General features: G+C 39.4%; 1 protein-coding gene across 3 annotated transcripts in view; it reads right to left on the reverse strand.

Moving 5' to 3' along the window:
* Ttc28 (tetratricopeptide repeat domain 28) overlaps positions 1 to 25,646 on the reverse strand; it is a 583,480-nt gene that overhangs the window by 385,600 nt on the left and 172,234 nt on the right. The window contains exon 1 of one of the 3 annotated variants that reach the window (XM_076837237.2): positions 5,025 to 5,092. The exons of the other annotated variants lie outside the window; for them this stretch is intronic. Within the exon in view, the coding sequence (XP_076693352.2) occupies positions 5,025 to 5,051 (27 nt within the window). The 5' untranslated portion in view covers positions 5,052 to 5,092. Of the gene's footprint in view, positions 1 to 5,024; positions 5,093 to 25,646 lie in introns of those variants that run through there. 3 annotated transcript variants of the gene reach the window in all.

A 25,646-nucleotide genomic window follows, 5' to 3' on the forward strand; every position in this document is an offset into this window, starting at 1 on the left:
ATCCCACAACACACTGAAAGTAAACCATGAATGGGCACCGCCAAGAATCCCTTTGGCCTCTGAGCAGGTGAGAGAGTAAAGAACAAACTCCTGTCATTTTCTTGCCCAGCACCCCCCTCCCCTGCCCAGAGAGACAGGGCAAGACTTAACAAGGTGAGTAATGGCAGCCTGTGTTTTTAAAACAATTACTTGAAAGGAATGAAAAGAGAGAACCAGAGAAAAAAAAGAGACCAGAAAAAGAAAAATCATTAGGATGCCATTTGTAGTAGATCCAGCAAGTGATAATGAGGCGCTAAACTTGCACAGTGGGGAGTCAGATGTGAGAGATTAAATGACTTGCCCAAGGACATGAGTCAAGGGAACTGCCAGCACCAAAACCTGGGTTTCAGGTCGCACTGATCTGGGAATGGTGTGTGGATTGGATTTGCAGAAACATCTCAATCAGGACATTTCTACGACTTTAGAAATTACAACTACCTAATCCACAAAGCTTATTTTTTAAAATCTATTTTATACTATTAAACAAGCTGTGGCCCAAAATGAATAATCTAATATCAATTGCATAGCATTCAAGCAGGTGACTGTCATTTGGTATAACTATATTAAAATTTGAGACTTAGCTTTATAATCCTGAAACAAAATACTTATTTCATCACAGAGAAAGTATAGAGATCTGAAATACACTCTTTCATAAAAGTAATAAGCTATCCTAAGACACAGATTTACAGAACATAATCCTCACAAGTGAGCTTCCAAACAAGCTTTTTAAATGAAGCTCTGTCAGAGAAGTCATTTAAGAAGCCAGATTCACATTTTATTAATGTGACAAGTGTAACAAGATAAATATATCATATGATTCTCAAATGACATAATTAATGTAGCTTATGTGACATATTCCTATTAATGATCTTTTATTATGTGTGAACAGTAAAATAACATTAGATGAACAATGAAAAAATCCAATCAGCAGTTGCCTTCCGGAAGGTTCTGACTGCAGCCCTATTTACACAGTGTTATCTGATAGTAATCCTTGGGTTTTAAAGAACAGAAATAACTTCAGATTTGTAAACAAACATGTTCCTATGAGATAAGCATTTTAATTGCTATCATTTCTGCAAATATAAGATTAAAATAATGTGATGCATGATAGCCTCTTAATGTGGAAACAAAGGAAAGCTTATTTTGCCAGGCCAATTAGGTTATGTAAATAAAAGGATCATGACACTGGATTGTGAGCCCAGTCTACACAGCCTGGCGCTGTGACCTATCATGACTTCCATGGAGATTTTGTGGCGAGTGGCTGCCCCCTCCCTGATGCTGTCTGCAAAGATAAGAAGTAAGTGACAAAATAATTCTGGTTTTCCTTAGTAATCTACTACAGTTCAATAACTATGAATCAACTGAAATATAAGAAAATCTAAAAATACAAGTTTTATAAGTAATAGTTTAATAAGTAATAGCTCTTATTACTTTCACATCAAAGAAATATTTATTGAGCAACTATACTTCCCTTGGCATCAAAAAAGAGGGAGAACTTAAGAAGTTCAGGAACTTAAGTTCCTGAACTTAAGAAGCTTGAAGTGGTAGAAAGAGGTTAGATACATACATAAAGTGATGGAGATATACATGGTAAAGAGGAAACATCCCAAGACATGAAAGATAGTGCTCCAAGAATTCAGATGTAGGTAAAAATCACCATATTTCAAGAGAAAAAAGGGCTGGGTGGGGACATCTTTTTGCAAGCACCTTGAAGTGAGAGAGCAGAGCTCTGGTTAAATATAGTATATTGAGATCAACTCAGGCTTATCTTTCTTGGATAAATAGCCCTTTTCATCAAAGTTCCCAAGTACAATGGTAAAGAACACATACTCTGAAGTAAATAAAGCCTGACCCAACCCTAGTTCTGACCCTGCCATGCCGTATAACTGTGGGTAAGTCACTCCCCCCTCTCTAAATCTTAGTTTCCTTAAAGTACAAGTTATAACACCTCCCATCTCACTGGATAAGAATAAAATGAGCTCATATAGACCAATTAGAGATGTCCAGCATAGAGCAGGTACCTCAAAAATTGTAGTTGCTGGAGCTGGAGTTGTGGCTCAGTGGTAGAGCACTTGCCAGCATATGTGAGGCACTGGGTTCAATTCTCAACACTGCATATAAATAAATGAATAAAATAAAGGTCCATCAACATCTAAAAAAAATAGAAGTTGCTATTTGCATGATATCAAATGTCGCTCTTACCATGACGCAACAAAGACAATTGCTCAAAATCTTGCTTTTAAGAAAAAAAAACTATTAAGGTATAATTGACTTAGAAAGAGCTGTCCATCTTTATACAACTTGATAAGTTTGTAGATATGTATATACCTCTGAAACATGCTTTTAGGCCTACAGTGTTTTGGAAGACTGGGTCCCAAGCTCCTCACTGATCATGGGGGGGAAAACATGATGAATCATGTCATGTTCTGATGGTTTCTTTGTGAAAAGGTTTCAGACCCTAATAGAATACTCCAGACTCTCGTGTTTAAAAGCTTGCATTAAATATCAAGTCTAACCCAGCAAGTAAGCAGAGAAAAGAGGAGGAAAGAGCTCCCCTTCAATCACGTACCCCAGCTGCATCCTCGGTTAAAACAAAGAAATCTTGAACCTATAGTTACTCTCTTACAGTGAACCCAGAATTTAGAAAGCCCCAACTAGTAGAGGCTGACAGGACACCATGACAGCTAACTACCTACCAATTCTAGTCATGAAGCCAGCTGCACACAGACACTACTTGAGGCAGCATTCTGTGGATGATCTTCTTAGCTTTGTTAAAATCACATCAATGCAGTATCACTTTTCATCTGTAGTGTAAATGGTTTTATGAAACAGTTTGGTAAAACACATGGCATGTGACTGTACCATTACAAATGTGTTAGCTGACATGGCCAGAAACCATCACAATGATCTGATCATGTGAGTATTCTGGCAAGAGTACAAAAATAAGCCTAATCTTTGTGAAGACTTACTAGTGCCCTAATGAGTTGAATACTGAGTCTTCTCTAAAGTAGCTTCCATTTTCAGTGCAGGAGAAACAAGATCTGTTCTCAACCACCAAATAATCATACAGCATTTAATGGCTCAGCTTATTTTTTTGTAATCTTCTGTGAACTCCACAGCATTAGATCTGGATCCTAATAATGTGATGATTTGAGATTATGAATACAGTGAATAAACACAACCTTCTGGTATAGCAATTGAAGCATCACAGAGTGAGTAAATACTGAGAGTGAATCCTAACACTTGAAACAGAATCTTCCAGAGTCCAGAAATCCACCTGACTGCCAAGAATAATACTTCCGTGGTTCAAGCAATACCCGTACCCAGAGGGGATTCCACAGACATAACCACATGAGTTACTGCATATTGGGTAAAATAGAAAAAGCAGACATTTATAAATGTACAGTTTGCAGACATCTTTAAACTACTCATAAATATTCAATTTATAAATACAGAAGAAATGAAGGACTTTAGGAATATGCAGGATCTGTTTAAATTGCTTAATTATATGGTTCCTTCTATGGGTTTTCCTCATCCTAACTGTTTTTATTGGGGGTGGGGTGGGGTAGGGGTGGGGAAATACATGGCTCTCCCGACCTAAGTAACGAAACCAACCCCACTGAAAGAACCTCTAGGATGAGAACAAATATATAAGAGATTCTGGATGAGGTAGAAAAGACAATGTCGCAGGACAAAATCACATCAATGGGATGTCCAAGAAAACCTTTCAATTCACCAGGCTATTCGGAGGCAGGGTTTGTCAGATTCCGGAGCAGTAAAACAAATGCACAATATCTTCTCAGGCATTTCACACATGATTTCTATTTCAGCTCTGATGTAAAACTCGGCATCACACATCATGGCACAAAGAAAGAGTCATTTTAGCTAGTTCAAGTAAAACACCAGACAGCTGCTAACAGACACAGGTCGCGGCTGGGGAGGGGCACAGCAAATTCAGTTCGCTGTGTTTTCCTCCAGAAGAATGTCAATAAAACCCACGTCCAAATGAGGTCTTTGCAGGGGGAGGGAAAGCGCGGCCACGCAGCGAGCCACTGGGTTCACCTAACAGTTATGGGCAGTCAGACAAGTTAGCAAAGGGAGCCCTGGTCAGACGTACAGCTGCCAACAACTTGAAGAAGGCTGTCTTTCCCCCTCAACATCCTGGGGTGGGGACCAGTCCCACGTTTGGAAACGTTATTTCTGGGACCAATAGCAATTTATTTTGATAGAACCACTGGATTGTTTTTTCTTGAGTTCTCAACAAAGGAGCCATATTAGGAAATAATCTCGCAAAAAGCGAGGTGTCCCCTCCCCTGCCCACGCTCGGGGCACACACGCGGCTCACGCCGACCCGCGGACACCAGCCCGCGCACAATGGCCGCGCTCCGGGCCCACGCGGCCGCCCGCGCCCCACGGCTCGAGGCCCGGCCCGGCCCGCCCGGGGCGCTCGGGCGGGAGGCCCCGCCGCCGGGGAACCAGTCACGGCGCGGTTGTGCTGGGGCTGCTCGCCCCCCAGCGGGGCCCTGGGGAAGCGGCTGCCAGCGGCTTGGAGACGGTTAACCCCTTGGGGAAGTAGGTGCTCCAAGACCCACCTGCGGGGCCGCTGGAACGAGTCCCGGGCAGCCCCAGTTGGTCCCCACCCCTAGACCCTGCGCCGCCGAGAACTCGGACCCTGGAAGCTCTTGGCTGGCTCGGGCAAAGCTAAGGATGTCACGGGCTCCACAGGGCTCTAGAGCGAACGGGTGTTTCTGAGCTGTCACCCCCTGAGGGTCCAGGCATACCAAGAAGGAAAACTTGGAGGGCAGTGGACGCAGACCAGACTTGGTAACTTGTCCCGAAGGGAACGGCGCAAGTCCCTCAGGGTCCAGGGCTGCCTGCACCCCCGGCCCAGAGAACTATGAAAGATGTGGAGGGACCGAGGGCCGACCCCAGTCACCCATCCCTGAGTGGGGCTTCGGGCCCCGTCCCCACTCCGTGACACTTACCTTCTTCCGGGGCTGCCATTTCATCATATTTGTACAGCCGATACGTGGAACATCAAGATGTTGGCTGGGGGCTGGGGGCAGACGCAGGGCAGCGGCGACTGCAAGTCATGCTGCCTCCCTCCCACCCCCTAATTCTTCCCCATATTCACTGCAAAGGGAAAAAGCCCAGGAGAGTCCAGTCTTTTCGCCTTCAGTTCAATGAAAAGTATCCCCAAACCACGAACACACTTCCCACCGGGCTAGGAAGTCCCAGCAGCCACCAGTGTACTCCTGCCAGAACGGGGCATTTTCCCGGGCTGGCGCTTGCAAAAGGAGCCTGCGGCAGGGGGTCTCGGAGCCGGCTAGAGACCCTCTCTCAGAGAAGAGACTGAGAACGCGAGCTGCTGCAGAAACCCAGCCGGGCTCCTGCCATCCAAACCCCTTTGGCGAATTCTCCTCTTCTCAGAAAAGATTAGACAAGCAATCAAACCCTCACGAGCAGCCTGGAGCAATTCCCAAAATTCTGGGTGTATTTCTCGTTTGTAAAATTTAGCAAAGAAAATTCCAAAGATCTGTAATCAGAGCTTCTTTTACGCTGTTTTCTCTTCCTTCTTGGATAACTTGGGAAAAGGATCTGCCCTTCCCGGAATGCCTACCTTCCCTGAACACTGTAAATAGGAAAACTTGGTTTGTGTGTTTAGATTTTTTTTTTTTTTTTTTTTAATTCCCAAGAACCTTAGTGGGGAAAGGCTGGAAGGAAATCCTGCAAGAACCCAACTCCACAGCTCAGTCTGCACTAATGACTTCCTTCCCTTCAGTGCAAGCACAGCCTGCCCAGCTCCAGCCACACAGCAAAACGGTTTCTGGGTCTTAGTGCCACGACATTGCTCAGATGCAAAAAGTAAGGCAAAGCATACAGTTCTGGAGGACCCAAAGGCTCCAAAGAAACAGATCCAGAAGAGATATACGAGGTTAGAAAACCCTTTCAAAAGACATGGATTTAGGATTTATATTCAGAGAAAAAAGGCAAAGGAGATTCTAGACCAGAAGGCTATCAAGGTAATCAAGAATTTTGCCCAAAATGAAGCTAAATATAGATTCTAATTGCTTCTCTAAATTTAGTGCTAATTTTATTACATAAAAATATTGCTATGAGGATTTTCATTCATCTTCTATGAGATGATTCTTAGTTAAGCAGATTAATCTATAAATAGAAAATACTATGTAATTCTATTATTAATCATCCAACATGTCTATCAAATCCCATGCTATCATGATTCTGCTTTGATAGCTGTTAATATAAAAGGTAGTATTAGTTACTGTAATACCAACTGATGTACATTATGATAGTAATGGATGTACTGAGCCCAGTGTTCCCAGTGTTTAACTTAACTACTCTCAGAGTGCTGAATGCATTGTCAGAACTGACTGATATGGAAGATAATATACAGATGGACCATTAACTATATCATATTATAAATAAATCATCAAAACACCCCAAACAATTACAGTTGACCCACAGTATCCATGTAGGACTGGTCTTATCATTCCATTTCAAGGATGAGGACAGGCGATTCAGAGGAGTCACTGGCTCAACAGAGACCACAAATAGAGCATGGTGGGGCTAGAAGTCAAACCCGCAAGGAACTTTTTTCAAAGCTGTATTCTTTTCATGTTAAGCCTCATAGCAACATGCCAGCTCATCTCAATAACCTCACCTCTCATCTCAATAAGCCTATCAACTGCCAACAACTTAAGCACCCGTTATTTGCCAGCTCCTTTTCTAGGCACTAGAAACATGAGGCAGGGGCTATCCCTGCTCTTGAGAAGATTACATGACTTCAGGCAGCAGTCACAAGTAGCTCCAATTCTGTTTGTATTCTGATGCATCCTTAATATTCTGAGCAACTTCATGTGGATATCCTTCTAGCAAAGAAATTCAATAAATTCAAACTAAATTGATTCAGTCTCTTCCTAAATCAGCTTCTCTTTCTAACTTTCCTTTTTTTGTCCATAACACCATTATCCTTCCAGGATCACAAACTGAAACCTTAACACCATTCCTTATATCTAATCTATCACCAAGTCCTCTCACTTCTTTCCTGTACATCACTTTCAAATTCCTTCTGCTGACATCTGAAAGAAGAGCCTCACAAAATAAATACATATTAAGTATCAACTCAGTGCACAGCATCCTGTGGGATAGAAAGGTATGAAACTAAGTCCCTAAGCCAGAGGAGGTTACAAAGAAATTAGGACAGAACAGAAATCCTGTAAGAAGACAGGCAGGCACTTGCTGCCTCAGTTAGTTGAACAACTAATGAGTTCTGCGGTCCACAGGAGTCCTAGGAATTAGGAGAAATCATAAGCAGGGTGGCCAAGGAAGGCTTCACAAGGAACTTGAAGAAAAAAAATCACAAGAGATGACTTATTCTGGCACCAAAAACCCAAGTGCTTAGCATGGCTGCAATGCCTTTTAGGACCTTCCCATGGCTCTGAGCTCACTCCTTCTCCTGCTCCCTTACTAATCCCTCAATATACCAGCCCTCCCACTGTCCCTTAAACATGCCAGGTATATATTTGTGGTGCCCTCTGCCTGGAAAATACTTCCTCCAGATACCCTTGTGGCTGCATTCCTCAGTTCCTTCAGGACTGTTCAAAAATCATCTTAGGAAGCTGTCTCTCACCATCACACCTAATATAACAGTGTCATGACCCTCACCTGGTACTATCTGTCCTCTGACCCTGCTATATGTTACTTCAAGCCCAACCACATATTTAGCTTGTTTATTATAAAACATCTATTCACCCCACAAAAACATAAAATTCCAAAGGAGCAGGAACTTTGTTAAAACACCAACACCCAGTGAATATTACCTCACACAGAGAAGGCAACCAATAATACTTGTTGAATAAAACAATTTTTAAAAGAGAAAACGGAGAATTCTGTGAGCAAAGGAGACAGGCATATGTAAGATGTCTTCAAAATACAAAATACTGACCTGCTTACAATATATGTCTTGGATGGAGGATGCTGCTCTGAGCACTTGCCTAGCATGTTCAATTCCCAGCACTAAAATACAAATTTATTTTAAAATATAAACATACACACACACACACACACACACACACACACACACACACTCACACTCCCCAATAGACAGATAGATAGATAACCTAAGTATGAGAATATTAGAGACAGGGACTTTGTCTTATTCAACTTTGTAATCTCCAGTGTCTAGAACAGTACCAAGCACAGAAGTATTTAATATTTATGTGATAAAAAGAATGAATGATGAGCCAGATTCGGTGATGTATGCCTGTAATCACAGTGGTTTGGGAGGCTAAGACAGGAGGATCATGAGTTCAAAGCCAGCCTCAGCAAAAGCGAGGTGCTAAGAAGCTCAGTGAGACCCTGTCTCTAAATGTAATACAAAATAGGGCTGGGGATGTGGCTCTTGGTTGAGTGCCCCTGGGTTCAATCCCAAGTATTCCCCTTAAAAAAAATGGTGAATGAATAAAATCATCTTCCACATCATACAAAATAAGAGACACTTTAGAAAGATATATTAAAACCAAATTGCTGGGAATGTAAACCAAAAAAATTTAGACTTTATCCTATAGAATGTAAAGCATTGAAAGGATTAATAATGAAGGGGGCAGGTTGAAGCAGCTCTTTTGTGGGGATGGGGGATACTAGAGATTCAACCCAGGGGTGCTTCATAAACCACCACTGTGCCACATCCCCAGTCCTTTTTTCTTTTTTTTCCTAAGACAGGATCTCACTAAGCTTCTTAGGACCTTGCTAAGTGGCTGAGGCTGGCCTTAAACTTGCAATCCTCTATTTTAGACTCTGAGACACTGGGATTACAAGCATATAACTCCGTTTTTTTTGTTGTTGTTGTTTTGTGTTTTGGGGTTTTCTTTGACCCCATGTTGCCCAAGCTGGTTTCAACTCCTGGACTCAAGTGATCCCAGTGCCTCAGACTGCTGAGCTGGGGATTAAAGGCATGAGCCACTGTGCCTGGCTTGACATGACATTTTAAAATAACCTAATGTAACACAAAATATTGACTATTATTTTATGGGCTGTTTTTAATTTTTTAAACTATTTGCATGATTAAAATGCTATGGCCATTTGACAAATAACAAAACTGGAGTTCAGAGAAGATAAGCAGCCAGTTAACACCATGCTGCAAGTCCGTGGCAATGGGAAAGCACCCCTTCTGTCTACAAACCACTGCTTGAGTAATGGAGGTAGAAATCTACAATTGCTTTAGGAGTCAAAAGAAGTTTCTACTCTTTGACATGCTGTATGACATTTTCAGAAAGGCAAGGCAAGTAACATGAATAAGTGAAACAGGAGAGAATTGTGAGGAGTATAAACCTGGAGATACATGGATCGTGTAAAGGGGGCAGATGCGACACAACTCCAATGAACTGAAGTCATACAGGAATATCAGTCCAACAGTGCCAGAGCCTCTAAATTTTCATGAGAAGCTAGAAATTTCCGGATTTCTAACTGTTTGCTAAAAAATTTAAAGCATCCTAATAGACCAAACAAAACATGCCTGGAGGACTCAATTTCATCTCAGGTCCTAATTTGTGACTGCTGATTTAACCACTCAAGGCTTCACTTTCCCATATGTAAATTAAGAGATCTAATAGTTCCTAATCTGTGGGGTAGTTTTCCTAAGGCATCTGTGACTCCACATGCATACTACTCTTGGTCTGTGAACTGAACAGCGGTCTCCCTGCTCAGATGTTGTTGGACTTCACAGTACACAAGTTATTTAAACTGGGGGTGGGAGGGTCTGAGAGGAGTGGCCATATCAGAAGAGGAGACCAAAAAAAAAAAACACTTGCATTTCTGTAGAAAGAATCAATCTAAAACTTTACAGTGATGCAAGGTTTTAAACCAGTTTTCAATTTTTTAGTTATATTGCCTTTGGGTCACTTATTTGTAATCTGCAGGGCACTTCTGCCCCTGCTGTCCGGTGACCTGTTTCAGCTTTCATTTAATAGGTCCACTCGGTAGAGGACCATACCCAGAAGTCTTTAAATACCAACACTGTCTTAAATCATTTTATTCTTTCTTCTCTGTGCCTTTATTTATTTATTTATTTTACTTAACCCAAATTGAATTGGTATTTGTACTTGAAATATTTTCAGATTTAGTATTACACCAATATACTTTCTCCATCAAGAAGAATTATTTATATGGAGTTACCAAGCTAGCACAGTTAGTTCAAAATGTTGTCATTTAACATTATTGTTTCAGAGATCCAACACTGAACAGTAAGAACACATTTTCCCAGATCTGTAGCTACTAAAAAGCATTTTTATAACTTCCTCATTTTTAACATAGCATTTGCAAATCACTTTCCTAAAAGTAGATACTGTAAAACAGTCTATTAAAATAATATTTTCCTCAATAACTACTTGTCTATTCAAATCTGAACAAAAGCAAGAAAGAGGAAATGAATGGTAAAAACACACCTTTTTTCACTGTTGTGAATTTCTTCAAGATTTCCTAAGGAGTGATATGTCTGACATTGATCATAGGGTAAATGCCTGCAAAAGCTGGCCTCATACTTATTTACATTTATCATGTTTTGGAAGTACATTATTAAGTTCAATGTGAAACAGTATTTGGAAAATACATTAATTTTCCTAAAGACCCTTAAATGACTTTCAAGTACTAAAGAGGTAAAGGGAAAAATAAAGGGACAAAGGTAGAAGTATATTTGATTCCAAAAAATCTTGCCTAGTTAGTGATATTTCACAAAATTGGATGCATTAAGAATGTGAAGGCCGGGCTGGGACTGAAGCTCAGTTGGTAGAATGCTTGCCTAGCATGTGTGAGGCGCTGGGTTTGATCCTCAGCACCACATAAAAATAAAATAAAGGTATTGTGCTCATCTACTATAAAAAATATTTAAAAAAAAAAAAAGAATGTGAAGGCCTTGCTTTGCTTGGGGGAAAAAAAAACCTAAAATAACCTGTTACAGTAGGAATTCTGCCACTCTGCCTGCTGATACAGGACCAGGCTCCCATCCTGGGGCAGGAAACCGTGGCAGATGGCTGGACAACATCGCATCTAACCTCACCCACCCACACCCTCACCTCTGTCCATTATCAGGCAGCTCCAGAGAGGTTGAATCCCAAGCCTTTGATTCAACGCTCATTTACTGAGCACTCATTATGCACTCTGGACAGTACGAGGCTCTCTGAGACAAGACAAAAATAAATCAGATAATTTTTGTCCTGGAGGAGATAGCTGTTGGGTGGAGGTCAAAAAAGAAGACAGGTACATGACTAACAGAAAAAATAACAACAGGGGCAGCTAACACCAATTGATCTTGCTATTTCCTGACTCTCAGGAGCCCAAGAACTTAGCCCAAGCTAAGCGCTAGAAGAATGGAATAATTAATGGCATATTCTCTCATTAAGAATAAAGAAGCCCTAAAGAGTAATTACTTCTGACTGTGGTAAGTGAGAAAGGTTTCACAGGAGAGGTGGCACAGTACTCTTTCCACAAGGAGAGAAAGGGTGTGGGTGGCAGTGCTTCAGACTGAATGAACAGAGCAAGAGCCAAAACCTGAAGGTGGGATAATGAGGCCATGTTAGCAAGTCATCGAATGCCTGAAGGCAAGAGGGAGTGAAGCTAAGTTTAAAAGGTGGTAAATGCTTTTCTATTCAGAGTAATAATAACTATCATTTATTGAGTATGTGCCAGGTGGTGAAATATTTTAAATATTTTTCATTTCATTGAAATAAATGCTTTTATGAAGAACTATTATTATGCCCATTTTATGGAAGAGGAAACTAAAGCTATAAGGTTAAGTAAATTCTCAGCATATCATGGCTAGAAAGTGGCACAAAGAAAATTAAGGTCAGACTTCAAAGCCTTGCTCTTAATTCCTAATTTAGATTACAATGATGCAGCAGCACAGGATTTTTTAAAAATATTTTTCTAGTTGTTGATGGACATTTATTTTATTTATTTGTATGTGGTGCTTAGAATCGAACCCAGTGTCTCACACATGCTAGGCAAGTGCACTATCGCTGAGCCACAACCCCAGCCCAGCACAGGATTTTAATCATGGTATTGATAAATCTATTTGAGTCTTATGCTGATAATTCTGCAAGTACTGTGAAGGATAGAAAGAATAGGAGAACAATAATGATGGGAAGGCCAAGTAAGTTTCTGTTACAATAAATCAACAAGGGACCTTATGAGGGCATCTTGAATTAGGGCAGCAGAGACAGAAAAAGGAACTTCTTGAGATACATTTCAGAAGTAAAACAGGTCCTAAGAAAGGGGAGAAGTCCTATCGTTAAGGGGAGAGAGGGAAGGATTTAAAGGTGATCCCAAAGTCTCACCGTCTTTTAGAAAAAGACTCTCTACTAATTGATGCACAAGTCACAAAAAGAGCAGAGGACACTGAATGCAGTTTGAGACTTGTAGAGTCTGGGGTGATGATAAGAGAGATACAGGAACATGAAGTGTGTAGGTGGAGTATTAATCTAGAGTCAAGGATAAATGGATAGAGGGATAAACATTGGTGTGCATATCAATAGCTAGATAAATAGATATGTACATACAAAGAGCTATCAAGAGATTTGGGGGTCTCATTCACATGACAATAGTATGTATAAAAGGTAATGGTTAAAACTTTTCCAAGGATGGAGTTTGAACAATAAAGGGGAGGGGCATAAAATTAAATCTTGAACAATGCTATCGTTTTTAAATATAGCAACTTCATAGGAGAGGTGGCACAATATTCTTTCAAATTCATCCAAATGAGATAGGAAACATACTCAGTTTCCTTAAGTAATTTTTTATTTTCCTTAGCAACTTGCATTTGGCCAATATTGCCTGGTTCAAACCCAAGAGCCATCATTTACCAGCTGTGTGACCTTATGTTACTTCATTTTTCTTAGTCCCAATTTCTAACTCTTTAAATGGAGATGATAATAATAACACCTACCTGAACAATAATAACACCTACCTGAATATAGTTGTTGGAAAGATTAAATTATATGTGCAATTATATACACACATAATACATCCTGTACATAGGAAAATCCTGCATGCTTATATGGTTATACTGTTATTGTTTTTCTATTATAATTCTGATTTTCTTTTCTCTTTCTTCATCACACAATGGATTTTTTATTAATTACAATTTAGATAGCACAGAATACCAGAGCTAATGCTCATGTGTTTCTGTGATGATTATTTTTCTAATGAGACTTCTACCTTCCCATTGTTAGCATAATTGCAGCCATCTTCCTTTTCCATACCCCCACTTTATGACTACTGTTCTTATTCCCAAGAAACAGAAAGTAGCCTGAGATAAAACCTACTGGCCTGGAGACATGCTGGTCTTTGAGAGATCTCTCTTTGAGAGATAGAAGACAACTTACTGTCCCCTGGGATGGGGACATACTTGTTTCCCTGTTCTCTCCTTGAGAAGATAAAGGGACATGCCAGTTTCCCTGTTCCCCCTCGAGAGATAGGAAAACTGCCCATCTCTGTTCCCAAGAAACAAAACTGCCTTCCCAAGATCAGGAGGTACTTACTAAGTCAATCAAAACTAAACCTGCCCCCCATGCAGCCATGATTCTCGCCTATAAAAGTTGAGCTGCTGCTGCTCTCCCTGTGTGTGTGTGATCAATCCTGTGCCATTTTTCTTTCAACCATGACAGAGCAACTGGGACCAGTCTCACTATACTGGACAAAATAAAGGAAAAAAAAAACAAACAAAACAAAACTGCTTTCCAAGTATTACGGACAATCAACAGTCCAGTACTTGAACAAACCAGAGGAGCGGCCATCACCCTGGGTTTCTGCCTGGAGATACATTCCACACCAAGAAAAGGAAGTCCCAGGAAGAGTACAGGGTCTCGCAGAGTTGAAGGGAGAGAGGAGTGTTGGAGAAGGATGAAATAGCTGGAACAGTCAAAGTAGAGAAGTGGAGGAGGCTAGAGAGACAGGAGCTCCAGAAGGCAGCAGAGGGTCCCCTAGGGTTTTAGCCGAACACTCACTCACTTGCCCAATGTAGGGGAACTCCACAAGGCGGGGCTAAGGGACACTGCAAGGTAAACAATCCCTGAGCTCATCAGGACTGGAAGACTCTCAAATTCAAGCCAGTAAGAGTGGGGCATCATCGCTGAACACTCAAGACATCCAGTAGTGACTCAAAGAGGTCATGTCTTCACAGCATCAGTAAGAGTAAAGCACACTTCGACCTCACCTTAACAAAACTTAGCAACAAGCCGCAAAAGGGAGCCAACTTAATCTGCAAGTAACCATCTGTCAGCATTCGATGTTAATGTCCAGCATTCATTTTCCAATGATGCTTATAAAAGGACACAGGTGCTAGCCTGGAAATACTTTGTTATCTCGTTGGCAAGCAGTTCATCTTGTATCACAGGAATGCTGTGGCTATGTTAGGAATGTTCCTATATAAATCAGATCAATGAACTATAATATCTCGGGCTACAGTCTTGTTACTTTCTATACTAAGTAGCCATGGCTATAGAGCATGCATAATCTTGCTGTTATAAATTTACCAATCAGGAAGAAAATTTAGCATATATCATCTTTAATTAAAATTTATCTTGAGTAGCTTCAGTGATAAGCTATTTGGGCCTCAATATGGAGTTTGGGATTTATTAACCTTCCTAAAGGACTCTATTATACAATAGTAGTAACTGCAAGTGTGTAGGGTTTGTTTGTTTAATATGTAGGTGTTACTTTTAAAAGATGTTTGGGGCTGTAGCTCAGTGGTAGAGCACTTGCCTTGCATGTGTAAGGTACTGGGTTTGATCCTCAGCACCACATTAAAAATAAAGAAATAAATTGTACCAAGTTACAACTAAAAAAATTTTTTTTTAAAAGATGGTTGAACTGGGGGATTATTTATGTGTGTGTGTGTTTACCAAAAGAGGCTATTATTTTCTTGGTAAAAGAGACAGTGAGTTCTTCTTAATCCTAGAGCAGGAATCAGGTTGTGTATGTGTGTGTGGGGGGGGGGGGTCCTTTGGAAACTCTCTGATGACTTACTGTTAAGCTCCATAATCATGAGTTCACAAATGGATTGCATTCACACAACTGAAATACGAACGATTTCAAAGTATAACCACAGTCCTTTTTTTTGTAAACATACTTTTATGGCGGTTGTTGAATTGCCTGGCTTCTGAACTCCCATCCTCTGTTTTGGAGTCTCTTCTGTTCTCTGATTCTGGGTAGAATGGAGGTTATCCCTCTCATGAGAGCAATTAGAAAGCAAATTATTACTGTCCCCATCACATGATAGCTAGAATGAAAACACAACACCTAGGCCCAATTCTCTGGCAGGACACTGAATATAAAGTAAGTGACATAAAGAAGAGTGACAGAGAATTTGCAGTAGCCACTGAAACATCCAGTTTCTACGGTCATCAGTGCTGATGGACCTCAGGGTAGTATCCTATACCATCTGCTATCGATGGTTCCCATATTAATTCTGAACCTCACCTGTGTAAACAGTGGCCTACTCCACGTCTTCATTAAGATCTCTAACATACATCTAACTCGCGTACCCAAAGAACCCAGGTTTCCTTCAGCTCTATTTCATCTCAACTAAATGGCATCCTTATTCATCCAGCAGTTCCGGCCAAAAACTTAACAGTCACCTTGATTCTTCTTCTTTCCTGACACTTCACATCTAATCCATTAGCAAGTCCTCAACTCTCTCTCTCTCTAAAATCTAATCCAAATCCAGCCACTTGTCTCATCTCCTCTGCCCTTCCTCGGCCATAGATGCCATCCATACCATCTGGACTACCATGCCTCCTGGAACTGGCCTCTCAGTGTGGCCAGAATGATCTTCCGTTGTGTGGATCAGATCGTGCATTTCCACTTAAGCCTTCCCTCTGCACAGCCAAGGAGACCCGCTGCCTCTCCACAGCCCTCAGGGTCCTGCGTGGTCTCACCTCTACTCTTCACCCTGGTTCTCACCTACTGGCCCTTCACAGGCTGAAGCCACGCCACCTTCCTGAGCTCTTCGTGACCTTGGTAGTTTAAATTAGTCTGCCTGGAAGGCCAGAGTGGGGGTTTCTTTCTCCACATTCAGGATTTTTGCTTCTTTTTGTTTTGTTGTTCTTGTTTTTTCAAATGGAAAGTCATCCAAGAGGCCTTCCCTGACCAAAATAACTCCCCTCCCCAATCACTAAATATCCTATTTTCTTCTTCAAACCACTATTACATTTAAAGATGTGCCACTATTTGGAAAGCTGGGGTTGGAGGACCACTTGAGCCCAGAAATTTAGGGCCAATTTGGGCGAAAAGACCCAATCTTTAAAAAAGTATATTTAATATTTGAAATTACATTATTTCCTCATTTAACCTGTGTGTTCCCCCAACAGTTTGTAAACTCTATAGAATGGTATCTGTTCACCATGAAGTCCAGTTCTTAGGAAAGGTCCCAGCATACTAATTTACATACTCAAATATGTGTTCAACAAATGGCTGAATATAATGCTGGTTACTCATTATGAGACTGAATATATAGGATTTCTTTTTGTAATCATATTTTTAGCATGGCATTTATTCACCTATCAAGAGATACACCCTCCCAAGTGATACAACAAGAGACCATTATTCATAATTCATAACTCAGTACTACACCCAACCTGTCAGAAGATGTTGAATTGAAAACAATGTAAGTTTCTAAAAAATAATAAGGATTATTGTCCAATAATTATTTTATTGCAAGAACTCCAGTACTATCACTTTCTATCTTCATTTGTATTAGGTAAAATCTTGTATAACCCAAAGATGAATAGATGAAATGATCTTTAGATAGTTTAATAAATAAATTAAAAACACTTTGAAATTCTTAGATGGAATACAAATCACTTGTCAAAAGTACAATCTCATTTGTCAAAACATGAAATTGAAAAAAGGAGAAGACACAGAAATAACAGGCTCAGAGCTGCCAAACTGACAGGCTGTCTTAAGTGAGATAGTCAAAACATTCATATGCTAATTTTTAAAGTGCTGTCTATCTGGCCACCCATATAAAAACATCATGGGCTTTTTCTTCCTATTTCAAAAGTATAGGAATGGGTCACTTATGGGCACTCTGATTACCAAATTAAGCAACAGCAATTTTGATCATAAAGAATTTCCCATTTAAGTTCTGAGTCATATAAGACAACTACTGACTAACTTGCCTGGGAGATAATTCACAAGATTCAATCCCCACCAAAAAAAAAAATATATATATATATACACACACACACACACACACACACATTACTGTCACCTACACCATCTAACACAATTATTACCAGTCTACTGAGGGTAGAACACAATGCTAGATGTAACTTTTCCTGTTAGTAGCTGAGGTTGGCTATATAAAATAAATAGCAAAATTTGAACTACCATATAAAATGAAAATAGGGTTAAAAATTTAACTGAAAGGTATAAATATTTTTTTGATAATTTCCTTTGGGGGGGTTGTACTGGGGGCTCTACCACTGTCCTACACCACACTCCTAGGCCTTTAAAGAATTTTCTAATTCACATTTGCCCCCAAGCAGTCCTCCTTCTTGAAGCACTAATAATTCTACACAAAGAGCAGCTCCTCAAACAGTTTTTTCCATCTGGTTCATCTTCATACCTATATTCTCATGTCTCTCAACTTCTGGAATGTGGAATTCAGTCTAGCAATAAAACTGAAGTTTTGCTCAAATTTGTTTGGGTAAAAATGCCGGTATTTCTAGACTTGGATTCAGATATTCCACTGCTAAAAAAGAATGTGGTCATATATTACATGATTCCATTTATGTGGAATGCCCAGAATTGGCAAATCTATAGAGACAGAAAGTGGCTCAGTGGTTGCAGGGGCTGGGGAGTGGAGAGAATGAGGAGTGGCCACTAGTGGGTATGGGGTTTCTTCTGGGAGATGAAGATGTTCTGGAATTAGATAATAGGGATGGTTGCCCACTTTGTGACTATACAAAAACCACTGAATTGTGTACCTTGAAAGACTAAACTGTATGCTATATGAATTAGATCTTAATAAAGCTATTATTAAAAAAGAACATGACCAGCTTTTTATAACTCAGACAGAAGTTATTAATATGTAATTCTCTCAATTGAAAACCTTTTCTCTCATAAATTATTCACTTTTTTACAAATATTTCTTTAGGTTGTCAATGGACCTTTACTTTATTTATTTGTTTGTTTGTTTATCTATTTATTTATTTATGTGTGGTGCTGAGGATGAAACCCAGGGCTCACATGCCAGGCAAGTGCTCTACCACTGAGCTACAACCCTAGATCCCTTACATGTATTTTTTTAAGAGGTGGAGTCTTGCTATGTGGACCAGGCTGGCCATGAGCTCCTGGGTTCAAGTTATCCTCCTGCCTCAGCCTCTCTAGTACCTGGGACTACAGGGATGTGCCACTGCACCCAACTTCTGATAAACTTTTTAAATCATTGACATAGCTACTACTTGTCTTCCATAAGGGACAACAAAAACAACTAGCAAACTAATGTCAGCATGAAAAGTTGTGAAAACAGATCAACATTCTTGGTTAAATGGCTGATTTTTATTCATAGGTATGTGCTGATGGTATGAAGTTATTATTGCATTGTACCATCAACTAATTTTCACAATTATCCTCATCTGTAGTTCATCCAAAAGACAGAATATAGGACAGTATTTCAGAGCACTTCACTAAGAGCATCATGGCTCTAGATGGTGTCTTGTCCAATACATTTAAGTCAACGAAAGAGAACAAAGCCAATATGGCCAAGTAGAGATAAAATTAATGTTTATCTTAGTAACAGCATATACTAACCTAATCTCATCTATACCAACAAACTAGAAAAATAAAAGCTGTGCACAATCCCTTTTCTCAATCCCCTCTTAAAAAGCAGTTAAAAAGGCTATTTTATACAATCGTCAATTATTTTAGCACCACTACTTCAAAGATAAAATTATAAAAGTCTAACCCTAAAACACAGTGCCTATCCTAAATGCCAAAATCAGTTCCCACCTAAAATGAACCCTTTGAAGAAACCTCTGTTTTCTGAGGCACTATGATATCTTCACAAGTAACACTCCCACAGTCCCAACTTTATCTGAAAGTCCAGAACTCAATGTTGTTTTTCAGAAATTTCCAGCTTCTTATCATAGTTACTTTTATTTACATGAGTTTTAAAGTTAAAATGATCCATTCAAATACTATCATTCTGTTTTAATTATAGCTTTTAAAAAATTACACCTTATTGGGCTGGGGTTGTGGCTCAGTAGTAGTGCGCTTGCCTTGCATGCATGAAGCACTGGATTTGATCCTCAGCATCACATAAATAAATAAAATAAAGGTATTGTGTCCATCTATAATTTAAAAAGGTTTTTTTAAAATTATACATTATCATACTATAAAATCAATCCCTTTTTATTAGCCTTATTTTTAAAAAATTGTTGTATTCTTACCTATAAATAAATTTCAAATAAAAGATGACAAATTCCAAAGGAAATTTAAGTTGAAATTTTTTAAATTAATTTATTTTAATTAGATGTATATGACAGCTGAATGTATTTTGATTCATTGTACACATTGTACACAAATTCATTGTACACAATTTTACATTTAAGTTGAAATTTTTATTACTATCATTATATTTCCAAAAATAGTCACAGACGGAGAATATGTCCATTTAATCAAGTTCTACTTATATTAAATAGTTTTCATATAAAAATTATATAAAGTCGTATGTGATTCTCACTTATTCTTAAGTCACTTTTGATCATTATATATATAAAGTCCCTTTTTTCCCATTATAATGCCTAAGTTAGATGGATATTAAGTTAGAATGTTAAGAAGAAAGGTATTATTAACTGAACTCTTGGTTATACTAATATCTTAGTCAACTTATTTTGACTTTCTAGGTATAAAATATTTATGATAAGTATCTTGTCTTAATTTTATATAAAATTCTGTTTAAAAATTTGACCTTCCAGAGCTGGGGTTGTGGCTCAAGTGGTGGAGTGCTTGCCTAGCAGACGTGAGGCACTGGGTTCGATCCTCAGCACCACATAAAAATAAAAGAAAGATACTGTGTCACCTAAAACTAAAAAATAAATATTAAAAAAATTGACCTCCCACTTGTCTAGCATGCCCAAAGCCCTGGATTTGAAATACAGTACCAAATAAATAAATAAATAAATAAATAATATAAACGTTTGACCTCAAAAAACTTAAGAGTATAATTCAAAGTAATGATAATTAAATGGTTCAGAGAGCAATGTCCTAGGATTTCTAGAAATATAAAATAAATAAAAGATTAAACAAGGTAACCAATTCATGTCAATAGAACCTGAGATAGCAGATTTTAGATTGCAAATAGTATAGATTTCATATCAAATTTACATATACAAATCACTCTGAAATGGGTCAGACCATTTGAAAACTCTCAGACATACTAAGTCCATTTTCCTATAACTTTACTGATACTCTCCTGAAATAGATGTTCTAACACCAATCAAGATTTAGTAAAGATAAAAAACATCTAAAATATGTTCCTGAATAAGAGGACTGATATCCTTCTTTCTTAAGTCATTTTCCAAAACATAGTATTAAAATATTTACCAGAATAATATCAGTGAGCTCTAGTTTTATCAAACCAAATATATCCCGCATCTCAGTAAAAAAGCTTCTGTTGAACACAACATCCAAAGCCCAAAACATACCCTAACTGTGGGTGTAAGTGTCCATCTGTGTTTTTATGTGTGTGTTTGACAAAGGCAGGGTGAGAAAGAAAAATGTTTGGTTTGGGGGTTTTACATTCCTACTCCAAATATCTAACCTCCTTTATTTCCTAACGGAAAGCCTGAAGAAGGAGATGAGAAACAGACAAAAAACCACCTTTCCAGCTTTTCAAAGTAAAATGCCACCTACTTCCCTCTTCCAGGTCAGATACCATCCACACCCCAAAATCAGCTCCTGCTATTTGTAGAAAATATATATCAGCAGTCTCCTCTCTTTCTTGCTACCGCTGTTGCTCCATTTTCAATTACCTTGCCTCTGTCGTTGGAGACCTTTGCAGAATCCTGAGTTTTTGCTGCCTGCCCTTATCCAAAGGCTTTACTCCTTGTCTTTGATTATCCAGATATCTGAACCTATGCCTGGCTCTTTCCTTCAAGGACACCTTGAACCATGACCTACTCTCTGATATTTGGTATGTGTCTCCTATTCTGTTTTGTTTGTTTTAGTATTTATTTTTTAGTTGTAGTTGGGCACAATACCTTTATTTATTTGTTTGTTTGTTTTTACATGATGCTGAGGATTAAACCCAGGGCCTCGCACATGCTAGGTGAGCGTTCTACTGCTGAGCCACAACCCCAGCCCCATGTCTCCTATTCTTGATTGTTCCCTGGTCTCAAACACTCCAGGTTTGGCTATAACTATTGGTAAGAGGTTGTCCACTTAGGAAATGTTGATTGTCCTTACTAGAGAGAATGGTGCCTTGAAGGAACATGTTCACGGGAGGAAGGTTACTAAAAACAAATATACAGTCAGGATGATGGTGCACACTGGTAATCCCAGCTACTTAAAAGGCTGAGGCAAGAGCATCACAAGACCAGCCTCAACAACTTGGCAAGGGCCTAAGCAACTTAGTGAGACCCTATTTCAAAATAAAAAATAAAAAGGGCTGGGGATGTGGCCCAGTGGTAAAGCACCCCTGGGTTCAATCTCCAGTACCAAAAAAAAAAAAAAATTGAGTAAGATGATAAAAACTAGGGATTACCAAGATAAAACAAATAAACAAAAGAAGCCAGGTCAAAATTAGATTGTTATATTATGTGCATGTGCAAAAATGTAACAACAAATCCCCCATTATGTATGATTATAATGTACCAATTAAAATATGGGAAAAAGAGAAGCAGGTAAAAATTAAAGAATTTTTAATTTTTTTTTCTGTAGTTGTAGATGACAGCATGCCTTTATTTAATTTATTTTTTTTAGTTGTAGATGGACACAATATCTTTATTTTGTTTATTTATTTATTTATTTATTTTATATGGTGCCAGGATCAAACCCGGTACCCCACACATGCTCGGCAAGCACTCTACCACTGAGCCACAACACCAGCCCATTTGTTTATTTTTTTTATGTGGCATTAAGGACTGAACCCACTGCCTCATGTGTGCTAGGCAAGCACTCTGCCAGTGAGCTATAGCCCCAGCCCCAAATTAAAGAATATTAACAAGAAGATTTCAGTGTCAGGAGGATGTTTGAGAACAGAGACAAAATCATGCTAAAGGTTGATTGTGATGAGATTTTTTTTTTGTTGTTGTTGTTTAACAAGTTTTAAAATGCAAACAGATAAAAGGACATTAAAAATTAAAATCATTCTTCCCGTCACTACCAGTCCTATTCCTCCCCTTATATCTACTTGCTGAAACTTTCTGTGTTTTTACAAATGTTTTTTCCAACCAACATGGGGAAACACTTTACAAAATAGTATCTAGGACCTATCAGGAGCTACCTCCTTTGATTTTAAGTACTATATCCTATTCAAAATATAATAACTCACCTGACACATTGGTAGGACTGGTTTGCTCATGGGCTGCCTCTTGAAGAATGTCTAGCATGCTCTTAGGCCTGTTTCTTATGTGGCCTCCTGGCTTACTGCCATTCTTTAATTTTCCATAGTGTTATGGTTTGAATCTCTAATGTCCCCCAAAGGTTCATGCGTTAATCCCCACTGTGGCAACCTTTAGAGGTAGGGCTACTGAATGTGACTGGATCATGAAAGTCCTGATCTCATCGAAAAATTAATTCACCTGTGGGGTTCAAGGCTGAATGGACTACTGGTAGATGGTAGAAACTGTCGAGGTAGAACCTTGTCCTTGGGGTCATGCCCCAGAAGACTATATCTTGTCCCCCACTACTGTCTTTCTTTCTCCCTCTGCTTTCTGGCTGCCATGAGGTAAGAAGTTTGCTCTACCACACTCTCTCTGCCCTCATGTTTTGCCTCACCACAGGCCCAGAATCAACAGAGCCAAGTGACCATCAACTGAAATCATGAGTCAGAATAAGTCTTTCCTCCTTTCAGTTGATTTTCTCAGGCATTTTATCATAGCAATGAAAAGTTAACACATACAGTTACCTTTCAATTGCCTGAAACATTGTTAAAAGCAGGATTTCTATTAACACAGCTTTTTATCTGTAGTATCTACACTGGTGCCTAATACATAGTAATGCTAAATAAGATTGAATAAATGAAAATTACCATTGACTTATCCAAATACAAATAATTAATAAGTGACAAATGCCATTATATTTCTCAATCTTGTTCCTTCTTTCCATTGAACCATATGGTCTTCCTAAATTTCAAAGTAGTCAGCAAAATACTCTTCCCGCATAATGTCAAATCCAACTTGCTTTTTTTTTTTTTTTTTTTTTTTTTTGAGGTGAGGGCAGTACTGGGGATTGAACTCAGAGCATCATGCATACTAGGCAAGTCCTCTACCACTGAGCAAACCCCAGACTCCCCACCCCTTTTTCCATTTTATTTTGAGACGCTATGACCCTAAATTTCTCAGGCTAGCTTGAACTTGCAATCCTCCTGACTTAGCTTGCTAAGTACCTGGGAGTACAGGCATGTGCCACTACATGCAGCTTCAAATTCAGCTTTTTCCCTGGTCTTTGAGGTCATTCATAATCTGGGCCTATCTACTCTCACTAATCTATCCTCCTCAATTTCAAAATCAGGTCACCCAAGTCCAAAAATAGTGGCCTCTTCTCAGTCCTTTACACCAGTCATACTCACCCCCACCAGATCATAGCTTAATTTGTTGTTCTAATGTATAATTCCTTCCCAAGTCCTGCCACCCCTCCCCTAATCCAATTACAGCCATCATCCATGACAAAGCTTGCTCCGAATATTCTCTAAACCCATGTTGCATTATACTGTACACAGCTTGGTTTTAGTTATTCTCAGGGGGTTTCATTTATATTAGTATCCCCCCCCATTACCTTCTAAGGTAGAAACTATATTTTTAACAATATTATAATAGCTACAATTTACTTATTGAGTGACTGATAGATGATATTATTTGTTCAAAATATTCACTGCTCTCCTCTTCCTGGCTCATCTGAACAGAATCCCTCCCTTTGAGATGAGTGTGCTTCCTGCTCCAGTCATCTCCAGGTTGAGATGCGTAACTAACTTTGGCCAACAGATGTGAGTAGGAGTGTTATATATCATATCTGAACATTTTTTAAAGAGACATGTTGTTCTGTCTTGCCTCTGTCTCCTCTGCCAGGAGACTGGCCGGTCTCACACAGGGGAGAGCCCTGTCTGGTCCTAGAAGAAGGAAGTTGTGGAGCAGGTCTGCCGCTGACCTGAAGTCCATGTGAACAAGTAATGTGAGTGAAAACTAACATTGGTCCTCTTAAGCCACTAAGATTTGGGGACTGTTTCTTGGGCATAACATAAGATGATACCCCAAATAACTCCTACAGCTGCTTTCCCCATCCTTGCTTCTCTAATCTTTGCAATAATGACAACAATAACATAAGAAATTCCAAGAAGTTATTTGGGAAGTTCTATGGTTTACCTTACCTTACCCCAAGTTAAAGTAGGATTTTGGGCTTCTCCCCCGCTCCCCACAAAATACACCCTTCATAAAAATTGAGAATGCCTGTAGTAAAAGAAGTGACATCTCCTTTCCCATTTGGATAGTCATTAAGACCAGCTGTTCTCAAATTTTAGATGCAATGGAATTATCTAGAGGGCTCATTAGAACAAAAACCACTTTTATAACAAATTTCCAGATGAGGTTAAAGCACTGTGCGAGGGAGCAGTCTTTGAGAATTAGTGGGGCAGGCCATGAGTAGTTGATGTGCCTGATAATCTGAAAGAACTGGCAGAAGGGTGGACCACAGTGGAACAGCTTAAATCTCCATCACTTGGCGTGGCAAAGATGCATGAATTTCTAAAATTTAGATACCACAGAAGACGGCTGGGAACATCTTCCTGGTATCCAGCTAGGAGGGCTGCCTGAATGCAAGGGGACTGTCACAGGCTTGTGGGCGGCTTTAGGGTACATCACTAAAGGTGGATGCTGAAAGAAGTTGGAAGGGGCAGAACTGGAACTTATACTTTCTCACATCAAGAAACTGCCATAGAAAGACTCCATGTATTAACATTTTGATGGCAACATAAATATTAATACATAGGCTCCAGAAGAGAATTAGCACTTTGATCCCTGCCGGGGGTTGACCCAAAAGCCTGCAACAGTCAACAGTGAGTGAACTGAAAGGGTTAGGTGACAGACATTGAGCCCATTCCATCTTCCCTCACACACAGTGGAAGAACTGGAGGCGTAGAAGAGAGGAAGGTGAGAACCTTAAAAGAAAAATGTCCCCTTCTAATGAAGCCTGGCCTCTGCTCTGGAAAAAGAGAAAGGAAGAACTTTACATTGGATAGAATATTGGAGTTTTAAATTAGACCAGAATAAAAATTTTAAATATCTAAAAGTACACAGAAAGCTATGGAATTTGGAATCTATCCAGAAAGAGAGCTCTGGTAAAGCATGGTTGAAGGAAGTGATTGTGCCAGATGC

The sequence above is a fragment of the Callospermophilus lateralis genome, chromosome 1, assembly GCF_048772815.1.
Source record: "Callospermophilus lateralis isolate mCalLat2 chromosome 1, mCalLat2.hap1, whole genome shotgun sequence".
NCBI classification, from domain to species: Eukaryota; Metazoa; Chordata; class Mammalia; order Rodentia; family Sciuridae; genus Callospermophilus; species Callospermophilus lateralis.